At 34.5% G+C, this 16,950-nt stretch overlaps 1 protein-coding gene across 1 annotated transcript in view; it reads right to left on the bottom strand.

The window, feature by feature from the left end:
- LOC147069729 (uncharacterized) overlaps positions 1 to 16,950 on the bottom strand; it is a 325,303-nt gene that overhangs the window by 179,108 nt on the left and 129,245 nt on the right. The window contains exon 2 of the mRNA XM_085950708.1: positions 2,222 to 3,227. Coding sequence (XP_085806834.1) covers positions 2,222 to 3,193 — 972 coding nt within the window. The 5' untranslated portion in view covers positions 3,194 to 3,227. The remainder of the gene's footprint in view (positions 1 to 2,221; positions 3,228 to 16,950) is intronic.

Genomic DNA, 16,950 nt, shown 5'->3' with positions numbered 1-16,950 from the left:
AAATATATTGTAACCTTACCGGAATCGACCTCGTAGCTCCCGGATAAAATTACAGCGTTTTACGCACTGGACTACGTGAGCCTACACCTAAGTTTCAAACTAAACATTTATATCAAAAGAACAAAACTGACGTCGTTAGATTGACATTTTAATACAATTCTCTCGTAGTAAATATGCTGTTTTATTTTTCTGGTTAAACTGCAAGCTGTTTGTTATAATCATTTTACATTATTGTGAGGTTCGATAAGTTTGGCATAAAACAAGCCAGGCTAGTACCAGGCGATAGAAAGCGATGCAATAGGCTTCATATTGTAACTAAAATCAATAATAACAATCGCTCAAAAGCCTTCGTCACTGATAAGCATAGTTTTTTTATGATTGCATGTAACTATCCGTTTCAACCGGAGATTACTGGCCGATGCATACTCTGCATGCAGCTCTGTATATTAAATGAAAAAGCTAAGTCCCACCTCTAGTTTTTCGGATTAAAAAGTAACGTTGAATTAAAAAAAAGCGTGTTAAATTTATGTTACAAATTAAATTTGTAATCCATCTGAAAAGGTTAAATGGCGAATGGCACAGTGTGACCTTTACGTAATTCAATATGATATTATTACGAAAATTAGCGTACCTATTAAGTCAGTGATGTATAACTTGTGGACCCCCATGACATGCTACAATGGCACACGGACTGCATGAATATGACAAAAAATTATAATATTCTCTAATAATTACTTAATAATTACGGTGATGGCGAACCTATGGCACGCGTGACAAAAAAAAATACAATGACGATATAGCATTGCGTATTTTTTTCGGTTTTGTTAATAAAAATATTCAATCAATAAACCTCATGAAATGTATCGGCTGTATTCAAATATAACAGCTGCATATTTTTTTTGCCTCAAAAATAATGAAAACCTTTCAGTGGTGAGACATATATTAGGAAAGAAGCATAGTTAAACTTCAAATCAAATTATGAAAACAAGGAAAAAAATATTCAAAGAATAAATGATATGCCTTCGGCTAGAAACACGGTGAAAGATAGAATCTCGAACTCTAAAAGAATCTGAAATATTGTAATTTTTAAACCTTTTAATAGAATTTTTAAAAACAATTTTTTTATTTTTTTTCCCTATGAAAAACTGCTCGGCACGTCAGACAGTTAAAAAATAATATTTAGGGAATTTTGGCACGCATACGTAAAGGGTTCACAAACCCTGACTTAGACTAATATAATACAGATGGACTCGAGTCATATTTTCAGTCAGGAAAAAATGTAACCGCGCTTGTTTTTTCTTCGTTCCTGCTCTTTTATTCACGGGTTATGGTGCCTATTGACTCATTCGCTACTTAGTTAATTTTACTTGCAACGGTGGACTTTGTTATAGACATTTCTACACACATATAAATGGTAAAGGTAACCGACATCAGCTAATTTTATCACCATTATAATGCTATTGAAAGTGTTATCTATATTTAATAAAAATATATAATAAATGTTGTGTGTATCATACTTACATGTGGTAGCTAATCTTATCGACTTTTGATTTTATTTTACATTTTTTCACAATGCATCAGCAGTATTTAGTTTATTAGAGTTTTTAACAGCACACTGACATTACTAACTGAGAGTGACATTAGCGACTAACCCCGATTGAAGGTGAGTAACAGCGACTACAAGAGAAATGTGTTAATTGATATAATAAACAATTACTCGATTAAAATAGGCTGTGCTCCCTGCTTGTTACAGTCATATAAACTTAACTGAAGAACGGTCAAACATGGAACTAGAAACTACCACATGGACGACATTTTGAAAACGGCATTCGAATGTCAGATTCTGTCCAGTTGCGAGTCTTTATTGGGTAGTTTTCGACAGTGGCTCCCCCATCCATACTTTAGATATATTTGTAGATCTGTATTATAAGATGAAGTAGACACTAAACAAGAAAATATCACCGGTGACGAGGCGGAGACTTTATAGAAGTATCATTAAAATTCCTCAGATTGACAGGGTGACAAATTTTGACGTCTTCAAATGAATGAGAAAGAACCGAGAAGTTCATTAAAACATACAAACTAAAACACTCATATTATGAGAAGATAAACATAATATAACATTAACCAGATTCTCATTCAAGGAAAGATCAGTAGTGTAAATAACGGAGTAAGACACATAATAGCATACAAGTTTTTGATTAAGAAAAGTAAATCTAACCTGTCCAATCGGCTCCATGAGTTTGTACTGGTTCAGCTGCAAATAACTGCCTGAAGCATCAATGGAAACTCTTCTGGACTCTCTAAGAGGAGGTCTTCTCCTCAACGCTCTTGGTGAACCAGCTGGAGAAGAATCTCCAGTCCCTCTTCCAGATCCTCCTTGCAAACTATCATCCCTCCCCAGAGACCTGGACTGCTGTGACACAAGCAACCTCGATCTCATCTCTCTAGTCAACGCTGAAGGTTCCGTACACTTATCTTTTCCTTTATCATCTTCATGATGATGGTGCAGATGCCTCAAGTCTAAGCTCTGCGTCTTGGGAATATCTCTAAGGAGTGGCCTGAGTAGAGGAACGACTTCCCCGAATGCGGCCGTTTCCATTTCGTTCGAAAGCAGAGGTCTGGCACGTTTGTCTGAAGGCACTGCTGATACGTCCACAGTTTTTTCTGGTCCACCTAAACTATCTTCTAAATTCTTTGTTTTGTCTCTTAGATTTGGTATCGTTTCTTGACTATGTTTAATTTGGTCTTCATTGTGTATCGTGTTTCCTAAATTTGGTGCTTCATATGTTTTTACTGTATGTTCAGAACTGACTTTTATTCCTTCTTCTCTACTGCCTACGTTATTTAGTTCTTCTTGGTGTATTGCATTCGTGAAATTTGGTTCGTCATCAAATTTTTTAACTGTCACTTCAGAGTTTGTATTAATTTCCTCTTGCCTAGTGTCTATACTAATTTGTTCATTTCGTTGACTAACTTTAAACTGGTTATTAATGTCTAAGGAGCTATCGCTAAACGTATCTAATTGTGTCGAATTTCGAGGGCTTGGTGTCCCATTGGACGTGTTGGCTATCACAGTGGGTTGCTGATTGTGTTCCCTGTGTAAAAGAGGTCTGGACTCGGGGGGAGATGTCTGGGGCCCGGTTATGTGAGCCCCAGTTTGGGCCCCTGGCTGCCGTGCTGGCCTCGTCATGACGGGGCCACTTTCAGTCTCCACCGTGGAATATCTGAAACAAACAAAAAATATATTAATATCTGAGATCTTGAAAAGTGATATCCCGTTTTGCTGTAAGTGTAAAATGTTCAACGAGTTCAAAAAACATTTTTAAAAATTATTTAATTACCCAACGATATTTCGAATTCGTAGAAGTAAATCTTTCTAGCGAAATAAATAAAGTAAACGGAACAACGCCACAACTGTGCGAAAGGAAACCAATATATTTCACACAGTATTATAACCCTCTCTTTCTCTCACGATTTAGAGGTCAGTTTGAGTTTTTTGAAAATTATCTTTAGCCCGAAACTACTGTTAACACTCCCGTTACTGTAATGTCACCTTATGTTACCCGTCCCATTAAACTGTAAATATTTCAGTTAATATGCACTTCGTCATCTTCATATTTTGGCTATTCCTGGAATCATCAATATAACATCTACTTCAAATATTATTTTCAAAATCGATAGCATCCAGTAAATACATATGATTTATAGATATCGATCAGATTTCATAAAATATAAACGAACATTGCACACAGAGCGTCGCATTACAATATGAAAATAATGGATCTAAAAGTATATGCGAGACATACTGACTTACTGGCTGTAAGAGTGTATAGAAATAGTATGTATATACTTAAGTTTTGATGCCTTTTTGCTTATTTTATAGATAAAACAAATAGCCAGCAATGATGATGAAACCTTACTAAACTTATTTACGATGCTAAAATAGGCATTCTCCTTTTACCTACTGTAATATAATTGTCAATCTCGTACGGTAACTTAAGGTAACATCACCGGAATGGACGGAATTTATTAGCATCATAAAGTGAAGGTTAATTCAAATAACTAGTCAACAACAAAAAAAATAAAACACTATAATGGATTTCTACTACGAAAACAACAGTTTAATTAATAATAAATAATGATAAAAAAACACGAGGTTTGTTTATGATTGGGAGTGCATGGAAGCTTTTACAATTAGTAGAATATTTTAGTACAGTTAACACAATTAAATATTATGTTATTAATGTTATTTTTTTAATGTTAATAAAACCAACGTAAAAAGCATATATAACGTGATATTTTCAGTACGTGAGAGTCGTTTCGAGATCAACTAACCAAATTAATTAACACAGGTAAATTACGTCGTAAAGGAAATTAATTATATTTTTGTTGCTATCAGGAAAATTTTCATCCACGTTTGATGTCGAAAATTTTAATTATCTAAAAACAAAACCTTGTTTTAATATAACGGGAAAGCTCCTTAAAATATGTATCGTAAAGAATGATTGATGTACGGACGCGGGCAGGGTTGTGCCATAGTGTCACGGCGTCTGTCACCCGAGCGGGAATTATGTTAGAGTTAGAAGCAGACTGGGTCTATCGTTTGGGCCCCGCATCAGTTGAAGTGAGGCCTTAGCGATGGTGCCCACAGAACGCTTCAGGCGCCGCACTCGCGCAAAATTTCTACAAGTGGCGCATAAATCATTGAAAATACAACGTAATCAAATACGCCAGCGCCCACTGGATATGGCGACGCATTATACGCGCGCGCCGCATGAATCATCGTTTTTTCGCGAATCACCGCTTCTCGGCGATACGAATGAAATAAAATACAATGGAGTCCATTCATTGACCACAGCGAGTAAAAACACGCTGCGCGAGGCATTGTCGATCGACGGGCGGAAAGCAATTATTTAATTACAGAGAAGTTATTGTTTTATTTTATTGCGTGTTCAGTTTATCGCTGGTTGAAGAATGTCGTCGTAAATTTTAATTACAAGCCCCGAAATAATATAATATTTTTATTGCTTTGTTATGAGAGGCGCTGTAATAATATTTATTTTGTGCTGCTTAGGCCGCTTATAACATAGGTGAAGGGTAATGCGCGGGAAGAGACGTGTGATTATGGTTATGAATAAACACTGCATTCGCCGACTTCGCGCGCCCGACGCGTCTGTGGGCACCATCGCTTATGGTGGAGAGAGTCCAAAAGACATTTTTGAGACTCCTTTACTTTCGGCTGTATGGATATTATCCGTGGCTCTATCCGACTGACTTTCTCTTAGATATGCTTACATACTGTAGCTTAAAATTTAGAAGGGATCTTTATTTAGATACATATTTTTTTAGACTTATACGCGGCGTAAATGTGAACTCTGCAATCATTGTCATCCCTAGATAAAATGCCGCCTTTAGGCAGCGCCAAAAAGCCGCCTCATCTTTTATACAATATTTTTATCATTCTTTCATGAGTCCAATATCTAAGAAATGTGTTGTATGGATGAATTACTGACAAAATATCAGACTAATTATTTGCAAATCTGCACGTGTCATTTCTGATCACCAAGGACGTCGAAGGGCAACGGAAGTAAACCAGATATCATGAACCCGATAAAACCAGTGATCTGATTTTATTTAATGGAAAGATATTTTCGTTATTACTAAGCTTAGGTAGCTATTTCAATATATTTCAAATGGTTTTCCTCGATTTGCCGCCCTAAGAGTAACTGTCGCCTCCAAGCAACGCTCAATCTGCCTACCCCCACGGGACGTCACCGTTTAGAACGGAAGAATGAAAAATCATCGTATTTACCCACTTTGTCAAAAAGCGAATTTGACTAAATTTAAAAATTAGCTCTTAAAATGTAATGTTATAAGGGAGAATCAATTACCCTTGTCGCATCCCTACGTGTCACTCTCAGGAGAGCCCTTCTTTAAAGTATGGCCGTAAAATTGATCAAAGACTGCGGGATGAATTTTCAGATCAGGTAAAATGTGACTAAATTGATTACCTGATCTTGATGGGACGCCATTTTGGGGAGGAAATTAGCAGCGTAGTATCATTTTTTTTAAACGTCGCTTTCCCGGATGATAAATGATACTTTTGCGACATAATATTATATATTAAGTGCCTATACATTTTTATAATAATAAAACAAGGCAGGAAAAATTTCTATTATTTTATTTTGTTTTCAACGTAGCATGGACGAATTGAAACGATATTGTCCATTATATTTTTTTACATCTAAAAATCACAAAATTTAAGAATGTGACATTTTTTATAGAACATAATATACAATTTGTAATATTTATAATCTCTGTGTATAATATCGTGATATTTATAATCTCTGTGATCCCAAATTTGACAAGAATTAGGCATTTTATTATTCTAAAAATGGGCAAGATTACCACATTTGAAGACAATTCTATAGATACTGATTACAAGCTATGTCTTTGACCATTCAGATGTGATAAACATCCTACGAATAATGATTGTTTTATATTAATTATCGAGCTAAGAATAAGGTAGTATTTTTTTGAAATACGCCATTTCTATTGGCATTTCCCAGTGGTTAAGCTACAACATACGGCCGTCGCCATAAATTGACAAACTATAACTGAATTAGGGAGTAAGATCATGTTAACGCGCGTGTTAGAACATGTACCAAAACTAAAAAAAATCTTTTTTTTTTTTTTTTTAAATATATTCAATAATATAAACATATTCAATATTCATAATTTTTTTGTTATATTTTATTAAATATAAATATTATTAAATCCGTTAGAATTTAAATTCAAATTTCATCAAGTACCCACGGTCGATAGTATTATAATATAACAAAAATATTCGTCTATCTTTAAAAAATATACATAATTTTAAATATTTTATAGGTATTTCTTATCTTTTATGGTTTAGTTTAGGCAGAACTTAATGAATTTAAAAAATTAGCCAACATCTGTAATATATTGTATCAATCAATTTTTGACTGGATATGGAGGCTTCGCTTCGCGGTATGGAACGCAGTATGCTAAATATCAACAAAAGACAAAAAATAATACATCCAAAAATAAGAAATATTTCAAAAGCCACATACGCTCTAATCCATGCTCAAATATTTAAATGGAAATGGGCGGGTCATGTAGCGCGACTACAAGATGAGAGATGGACAAAAATAATCACTTCATGGAAAGCCCAAATGGGAAACGCTATAGAGGAAGACCCCATGCGAGATGGCAAGACGACATCATAAAGACAGCGGGCCCAAATTGGCTACAAATAGCCAGAAACAGAGTCCAGTGGGACTCTTTGGAGGAGGCCTTCACCCGAAGACGGGTTCTTACAAACCAAACAAACTAATTACATATCACTGTTTAATTTATAAACATTATCTAATAGTATTATATACAAAATAAAAAATCTTGATATATATATGTATTATACAAAAATATAAAAAATAATAATAATTAATATTATATAAACTAGAAAATAAGTTGATAATACAATCATAGATAGATATATAATATACATAATAGATATATTCATAGGTTATATATATTCATTAGATATAGTCAATTAACTGTCATTTACTTTTGTTTGTAAGAAATAAAAAGGTTTTTTTATTTTATTTATTATTATGGAGGCTTCGCTGGCAGGTCAAGCTTGGTCTTGATAAGCATTTTACATATCGATTTGGCGGAGACATACAGGATGCAAACCACATCCTCTGGGAATGTCCGAAAATGTGTACCGAAAAGGAAGAGCAGCTCAAGTCGGTTTGGCCAACTACCCCCAACCTGGTCGCCACAAATGGCAATTTTGTTGCATTTAAAGTTGCGGTGTCATACAGTCAACGTGAAGATATCTTTACTTAGATTATTCGACAGTTTTGTAATAGCTTTTGTATTGACCTCTATGTGTTCCTACCTTCCATGGACAATTTTTAACTTAAAGTCATGTAAATTCAGTCAAAGCATACTTGTATTGTTGTTTTTATTTAATAAAACGCAATTTTTTTTTGTAGTACTTATTCCACTTTTAATTAATATATTAGGACCGGTTTTGTCCGCCTCAGTGGGACATTTTCAACTCAGTCGGCTTAAGCGCAAGTGACTATGAAAATCTTATCGATTTAATTAGTAACTCTGATTTGAAGTACAGCCTTTAAATGATTTATGGGCGAGTTTGTCAGAAGAGTAACCCAATTTTTCAAAACAAGCTATTATTATTTTCATGGCCTAAACAAGGGGGGGGCTGACAGGGCTTTAGCCTGGGGGCACGGGCTCTGGGTGGGGCCGGCGTGGCTGGTTGATCAGATAAGTTATATAAATGCACATCACAAATTTGCTTGAATAGCTATTTATACTTTATTATAACTATTAACATTTGTTAATTTTGTGTTTAAATAACATTTTTTTTAAATTTTAACTACTAGGAATCAATTGAAAAAATTAGCTAAGTATTCCGTTAAAATTTCCGGGTTTGCGAAGTGGTCCATTGCAGACAAAGTTTGGGAAACCCTGGTATAGTCAATGCGTCAGAGACGATGAAAAAGTAGAGATAACGCTGAAAAGGTTCAGAAGCACTTATATATTATAGAAGATGAAATAACAGACAGGAATCCTAGAAATTTGTCGATTTTCAAGTAATAACTTTAGAAAACTTAAACTTGCTGAAATTTAACCCTCGAATTCATAACAGGCTTCGACTGAAGGTATTAAGGTATCACACGGGCGTATCTTAAAATCCTTCAAAATAATAATTATATTCCACTTGAGACATATTATTCCCGACGTGCAGTTAATTCAATTAACCTCAAGTCGAATTGGATGAAGCGAAAATGAATAATACACTTTGGTTTACTTTTATTACCTCATGAGAATTATTTTAAGTGTTTAACTTTTTGACAAAAACCATTACAGTAATACCAACCGAATTTTAAAAGCTGGCAACTAAAAATGCCAGATTACGGTATAAGTAGACTAGACAATAATTATTGTCTAGGGCCTTGGTTTTGAAGGGGCCTGAGCTAGACATAATGTATGTTTTTTAGACTGGGTAAAAATACAAATGATATAATATTTATATATTATATTAATAATTGAGACTTTCTCCTTTGTCCACGGTTTATCCTTGATATTTCGGGTTGGTTTCAGACGCCATTCACAAAAGATGACGTATTATACCTACACCTAACAGCATGGGCCCTACATCGTAAATCGGGCCCCCAGGCTAGGATATTTGGCGGGCCCCCCTACCTATCGCTAACGATAAAGGCAGTGTGATGCTCTACAGTAGCGTTTTCCAAATGGTGTACGCGGTAAAATTAATATGTAGGTATGTTTAGAGTTTTATTGTATATTTTAATACGTCCATTTGGATTATGGAGATGTCAAGTATTGATACACAATTAAAAATTGTATCGTATAACCACGTAAACTTAAATAACATTGTCGAAGGAAAATCAGGCCATTTTTTTTTTACTATTAAAGTAAATTTATGATTTGTGTTTATCTCACTTATCTGGTCGACTCGCCTGGCAGGGCCCCTCCTGAGTCCGGGCACCCTTGTGGGGGCCATGCCTAATAGCACACATTGTCTTTTGACAACACAAATAAAGACTCCTCCAAACCAAACTGCCCCGCACCACACTCAGTCTTAATCGAGTGCATCACGTTGTCCTACATTGGGATGTGAAACGTTAGCAGTTTTTCATGCCTGGTATCTCGGGAGGAAATACCCATGACTGAGGTCGGCACGCTCTCAAGTGAGCTTTGACTGAGTTGACTCAAGTTAACAAAAAGTGCCATGAGAGAGAAAACATCGAGAACTTACATAAAAGAAAATGAATTTAATTATAAATATAATACAAAAACAAAGCTAAACAATGCGGACATTCAATTAATACTTGTGAAGATATCTTCACGTCCGTGTATATATATAAGATGAGGCCAATTTTTTAAAACATACAAAATCGGCCGTTGGTCCGGTGGGCCGAATATTTTGAGAATGGCTTCTGTAACGAGTTCGAAACATCGTTGAAAAAAGGAAGAATATTCTATGACAACCCAAAATGAAATAAACACAGAACAAACCATGCGCATTGAAGCTCTCGGATAATTCGGATATTTTCGTAAGTAGTCGGTAATCTCCGATCCAACTGTCATTGATCGGTGAGTAAATCGGGTACTAAAATTAAGAATTATCCCATTTTGGCCGGTTACATGTAAGTTGTACGTATGCAGTTCATCGTGGGACACTTCTTCGCACGCCGCAGTACGTAAAATATGAGTTTGTATAACATTTAATCAAATGACGAGTTCTTCGTTGAACATTTCACCGTGGAATACATTTGTAAGTATCTTACGAAATGCGGCGATAGTTTGCAAATAGTACTGTTGCAATTAGATTAACCCTAACCTAACCTATCCTAGTAAAAACATATCATAAAATTTGCCACATGTTGCAGCATACGTACAAATATACTCCATGGTGAAATGTTCAACGAAGAACTCGTCATTTGATTAAATGTTACACGAACTCATGTTTCACGTACTGCGGCGCACGAATAAGTGTCCTGCGGTGAACTGTTTACGTACAAATTTCCGGATACGATTTTAGCCACGGGTCGAGGGAACGATCCAAACGACCATGGCAGACGATCATCGTGAAAATCTGCCAACGTCAATGGAGCTCTATCGTCATTTCATTTTTTAAAACTTCTCAATGGCGGGTTTAGGGACGCGGGGCTTTGACACAGTGGGTGATTTTGAAGACTCCCACGATAAAAAAAAAAAAAACCACAAAAAAAATAATTTTATAATTGCATGACTAGTTTGAACCGTTTTGAGGCCACGTGTTAAGTCTTCAGACGAATCGATTGCGTTATCTGCGTAAAAGAAAAACGTCGCTGTAACCCCTAAAAGACGTGTTCTCAATTCAAACATACGCGACGCAGGTTGACGCCGATTTTTTTTTATTAATACGCGCGCAACAAAAGCTCGATTTTTTATTATCAAAAAATGACAAAAATATTAACAAAGGACTCGTCGACTAGTTACAGATCTTATATTTATAATACAACCAAAAAAAATGTTTAAAATACACGATTGCACACCAGACACAAAAGATAAACAAGTCAGTGGCGTACTGTTTCGCTTAATCACACCGTCTTACTTACAATGACAGTTAAAAATGGAATAAAAACCTTTCAAGAATGAGCGTATTGTCAAAAATCATCTGACTATTTACTCAGTACAATAGTATTAAGTGAATTAATAATATTTTTCTTCGCGCGACAGAATTAATAGTAGAAGCTTCGGGCAGACAGATAAAATCTTATTATACTGGGTAATTGTTTTGTTACTATATTACACACATAAATTCTGCCCTAAATAAAAATTCTATCGTAACATTTAGGGATTGCAATACCGGTATCTCAGAATTTTTAGATACCGAAATAGGTACTGGTTTTAAAAAACAGTCAATACCGATATACCTATTCGGTATTCGTCGAGAGACGTTATTATATCTTCAGTCTCTGGATAGTTGACTGGTTCGTCCTGTGCTCCATCCAAGAAATTCGAAGCATTCGGCGCAACCACCACATCTCAAAGGCATCAATTGCCTTACGTTTCCTTGCCTTCGTGAGTTGCTTTCACTTGTTTTTACTGAATAAATATTATGTTATGCTCTAAAACAAGGCGACAGGATAACAAAACTTTGAGATCGCGTGCTTTAAAATATTAACATAATCTGAAATTGTGGTATTTTTTATTAAAGGCCTCTTTTCCGTATTATCTGATTAAGTTTCGTTTAAAAACTGTAATTTAAAATATTTTATAATGAAAAGGTCAACGTGTAACAATTTGAAAATATACTTACCATAAAGCAGTGACTCCCAACCTTAACGGAACCTATGAAGTATTTAAAAAAAAATCTTGTTTAATCCCTGACTGACACAAAAGGGTAAGTAAAACGATTGACAATAATCATTTATAATAACTAATGATCATGGCCCCCGCAAAGGGGGGTCTGACAGGGCTCTAGCCTAGGGGCCCGGGCTCAGAGGGGGCCCGGCGTGGCGGGTCAATCAGACAAATGAGATAAACACATATCACAAAATAAGGTCTAATAATAAAAAAGTCGCCTGCGCCGCCATTTCTCGAGGGGGTTATTATCATTTATAAAATGAGTTTGTAAGATATAATTTATGATTGTTTTGTATTGATACTCGACAACTCCATAATTCAAGTAGATGTATTAAAACTACAAAAAATTGCTAAAAATAAACTGAAGGTCCTTACTTTTACTTCTAACACATTTTTTAAAACGCTAGTGTGCATCACAAATCGAGGGTATACTGACAGAACGCATTATTTCAGTTTTTGCTGTTTTTCTGATGTATACAATTTTACGCTCTACGTCCTGGTAAAACGCACAAAGCCATAGGATATAATGGTGAGAAAATGGAAACATTATTAAATCATATTGTTATTTTTTTTATTCTGATAGGAAGCATGATAATGACCTAATGCGTTCTGCGTATACAAAATACAGGACTTGTAACATGTCGTATATTGTGTTTGCCATAAAGGTTAGTCTTTATAATGTAGAAAAAATGTTTTTAAATCATGAAAAAATCTACGTGGGAGAACGCTTTGAAAAAAAAATTAAAGTCCTTTTTGCGATTATCTCAGAACTTGTTTTAATGAGTTAATGCTTTCTGTCAGTATACCCTCGAAATGATATTAAACTTAGCGATAGGCAGGGGGGCCCGCCTAAGATCCTGACCAGGGGGCCCGCTTTAGGATGTGGGGGCCATGCTAATGATCTATTATTAGGTTTAACGATTTATTATACGTACACTAATTATCGAGTGTTTTATTATTGATAATATATAGGGTTTTTACGAACACTTCAACTATTCATAATTTGTTTGTTATACTTTTTTTATTGTAACCTTCGACTTGATAGGCAGGTAATGGAGTTTTTACCTACTTTATTGTATCGATTTGTTATATAAGTTAGAGTTAATAGTATTCACAGTCAGTGTTTATTTGCCTTTTGGTGAGTGTACACAACGCCTGAAGATGCCGAAAGGCAAAACCCCGGTCGCAAAAAACGACTCAAATGGAATAGTACAAAACTTAAATCGATTATAATTTAGGTAATATTAGTTAAGTTTGTAGTTTTTAATACATTGGACGCTAAAGACGCGCCCAGCGCGTAACGATTAAGGTGGCTATTCGAAATAATTATTAGCATGCTATTTAAATGTGGTAATTAAAAAGTAATTATTTAGTCAGCAGACAATGTGGGCTATTTATACTTCAGTTGAGGAATGGTCTAAAAAGATCGTGACTAGTCGATGCGCGGATTCTGCAAATGACGCGAGCCGAACGAAATATAATTTGTCATAAGGATTCAACATGCGTCCATTTAATGTTATGTTATTGTTATATTAGTAATAATAATAGTATAGTCATTGACATGTTTTCTTTTTCAAGTAAATGGGCAACGTTTTTTAGTCATCTTTACACGATTTAAAAATATATTCCTCCGACGCCATCACAAAACAAATTGACGTGCTTACACCTCGTCTGTCAGTCTCCGATTGGCGACGAGTGAAAAATTTCGTCCCACCTACTGTTGAAAATTTTTTGCCATTTCACTTATGTATGCTCTTAAGAGAGATAATTTCATTACGTATTTATTTGTCGACTGTTTGATTATGAGAATAATTTAATTCTATTTTTCTCAACGCTGATGTTGCTATCCTGTATATCCTAAAGTTGCTGTCAAAAGTTGGCAAGTCGATAATTATTTAGGTATGTATTTAGAGTAAACAACGGATTTTGCATGCTAGAAAAAAATTCAAGGTCATCCGATATATGGAGCATGCGCGTAAAGTACAAATAGCACTGTGCCTGATTTTAGAGGACATGTCAAAGTTCAGATTGCAATTACTCCATAACACGATTTCGAGACTTTTATATTATTATTTATGCATTTTAAACTTATTTTTCTAAATTAAGTGAATATTTTACTTATTATTGATTTATCTATTATTAGGTTTTGACGACAATATGCTATCGAGTGTATTGTTATTAATAAAATAGGGTTTTTACTAATTAGGTTTTTTTACTGACACTTCAACTATTCATAATTTGTTTGTTGTATTTTTGTGACCTTTGACTTGATATATAAATAAATAAAAATATATAAGCTAGCTAGAGTAAAGAGTGTTCGTTGTCAGTGTGTGTTTACTTTTGGTGAGTGTACACGACGCCTGATGATGCTGAAAGGCGCAACCAGGGTCGCAAAAAACGACTTAAATGGAATAGTACAGAGTGAATCCATAAGAATTTAAATTCAAATTCCATCAAGTACCTTCAGTCGATAGTATTAATATTATTATTGATATATACATATATGTGCATATATAATATACGAACTAACAATATATTTAAATAATCTACTTTTGCTATATCAACATACAGGTTGGGAAGCGTTGCCATAGAGATATTGAAAATCGCTTGTTAAGGGGCGCTTCAAAAGTTTGTCTGCTTCGTTACAAGTTTTATTTTTTCCTGCATGCAAAAAATAAAACTTTGAAAATATTCCCACCAAAGAGGATGTAATAATGTTAACTCGAAACTTTCCTTGTTATGAATATATTTTTTTCTTTCCAAGTATGGAGATTCGTATAATGTAATACCTAAGTGCGGTGTACGCCATGCGATCTACAAAATAAATTGAAACTGTATTTATATTATGTAGTATGTAATAATTATACATTCATAATTTTGAAAAACACTTTCTGAGAAAATATATTATAACCAATAGAAAACATCTTTTTCGAAAAAAGTAGGCCACCCCGGCAGGGAATCGAACCCTGCATCTCCCGGGTTTACGCCCCATCCGCGCATTACCTTTATGCTACGCAGTGACATACTAATTGCGACAAATTTTAACTATTGGCCAATTTTAATACCCACGCATCAGCGCTCTTCTCACACCTGCCGGGGGTGGCTTACGTTTTTCGAAAAAGATTTTTTCTATTGGTTATAATATATTTTCTCAGAAAGTGTTTTTCAAAATTATGTATGTTCAATAATTAGAATGGTACATTCTTAAGTCTTGTGAACTATTCGTTGAATAAAAGAAATAGATAATTATAAATTATTAGCAAGTTCAAGTAAGTTACATCATAAAAAATATTGGAGAAATCCACGACGTCGGTTAGTAATGTAATAGGTATCTACTTTGATTTAACAAACAAAAATCGATTGCCTAAGTAGCTTGATTTGGAAGAGCCCTGATGAGTGGGTATTAAAATTGGCCAATATTTAAAATTAGCAACTGACTTTCAGTACCTACGCCTCGCTTTGCTGGATCATCAAAGTGGGGTTACATGTAAATTGTACGTACAACATTTCACCGTGTCACAGTTCGCCGTGAGTTTTATTATCGGAATCCAATTTTATTAGATTCAATATGAACATTTATTCAATTTTCATAGCTGATTTTGGCAAAATTCATGAATTCAAGAATGAAAACCTAACCTAACCTAACAAATAATCCAGTATATTGGCTATTTGATTTGTTTGCTGCTGGCTTCCTGTAGAGTGTAAACCGACAAGAACCATGTCTTATTTAGACATGCATTTTATGTTAGTATGCGACCCAAAGAGGTTGGACGGTCTTTAATATACGGCCATATATTTCCTATACATTTCACGGTAAAGTGAGATACGGCGAACTGCATACGTACAAGTTTCCGGATACGTTAAAGTGGCCCCACCAAACCACACATGCCTTAATCGGTGTATGACTGGGGATATCTCAGGAGCAGTTACCAATGACTAAAGTCGCCACCATTTAAGTCTGCTGAGTATTTTGAGACCTATTTTAACAAAAAGTGCCCATAAGAAAAAGAACCTCCTGATGTGCTTTAATATTTTTTCATGTTATATATTTATGATGTGTTTTCGAGTTAAGTCAATTATTATGTTAATAATGAATGTTTTATTTACAAATAATACTATAACATCGCACATAGTGCCTGAAAGTCGCGAAGGGTAGAGGTAGGCTGTTAAGATATGTGTACTATGGGCGACCCAACAAAAATAGTGCACACTTTTTCAGTCATACTTATTTGTTTTCGTTGAATTAAGAATAGATAATAATATTACAGATGGTGTTAGTTAGTTTTTTTTAAATTATTAAGCCCTGCCTAAGCCACATTATAACCGATAAAAAATGGTTGCATCGATACAATATCTAAGTTATGTATGGTTTAATGCAGTGGCGCACCCAGGGGGGGGGGGGATTATCAGAATGATTTTAAACATTGAAATTTAAAGCCAATTAACTATACCTTTGGGCTTAGACAAATAAAAACACGGCAAAAAAATGATTTGTAATAATTCTCCAGCACTCTTTTTAGAAAAATTCAATTCAAAGTAGACGTCAATTATTTATTTTTTAAATATACAAACAATGAATTTAATTAAAACTAAAAGTAAACAATAATGCAGGTGTACGAAGGTAAAGAAATTTTCCAACAGGAATCTGGTTAAATTATACCTTATACCGTTTGCTATTAATTCTGATAGAAGATATTCTCTTCCAAGTGAAAACTTTTCGAATAACTACAGATCGGAGTTGCATATTAAATACTGTACTGGTATACAAAGTTAAAACTAACTTTTAAATACTGGGAAAAGTTCTTATAGATGAAATAGTTCATTTCTCTCCAACTTTCATAGTTATACTAAAATGATAAACTTTTGATAGACGAAACAAGTTGTATTCAATTATGAAATAGTTTTATACAATAATTATTTTTATACAATTAGATGTAAGTATTTTCAGTTTCGTTTTGTTTTTATTTTTTATTAAGATTATATCTACAGTTAGTGTCGTATGCATGAGATTCCCAAATA

Source organism: Rhyacophila brunnea, unplaced genomic scaffold, assembly GCF_057557595.1.
Source record: "Rhyacophila brunnea isolate RB1 unplaced genomic scaffold, BYU_Rbru_1.0 scaffold_23, whole genome shotgun sequence".
Classification (NCBI taxonomy): domain Eukaryota; kingdom Metazoa; phylum Arthropoda; class Insecta; order Trichoptera; family Rhyacophilidae; genus Rhyacophila; species Rhyacophila brunnea.
The sequence above is the reverse complement of the archived record's forward strand: the minus strand, read 5'-3'. Positions and strand labels throughout refer to the sequence as shown.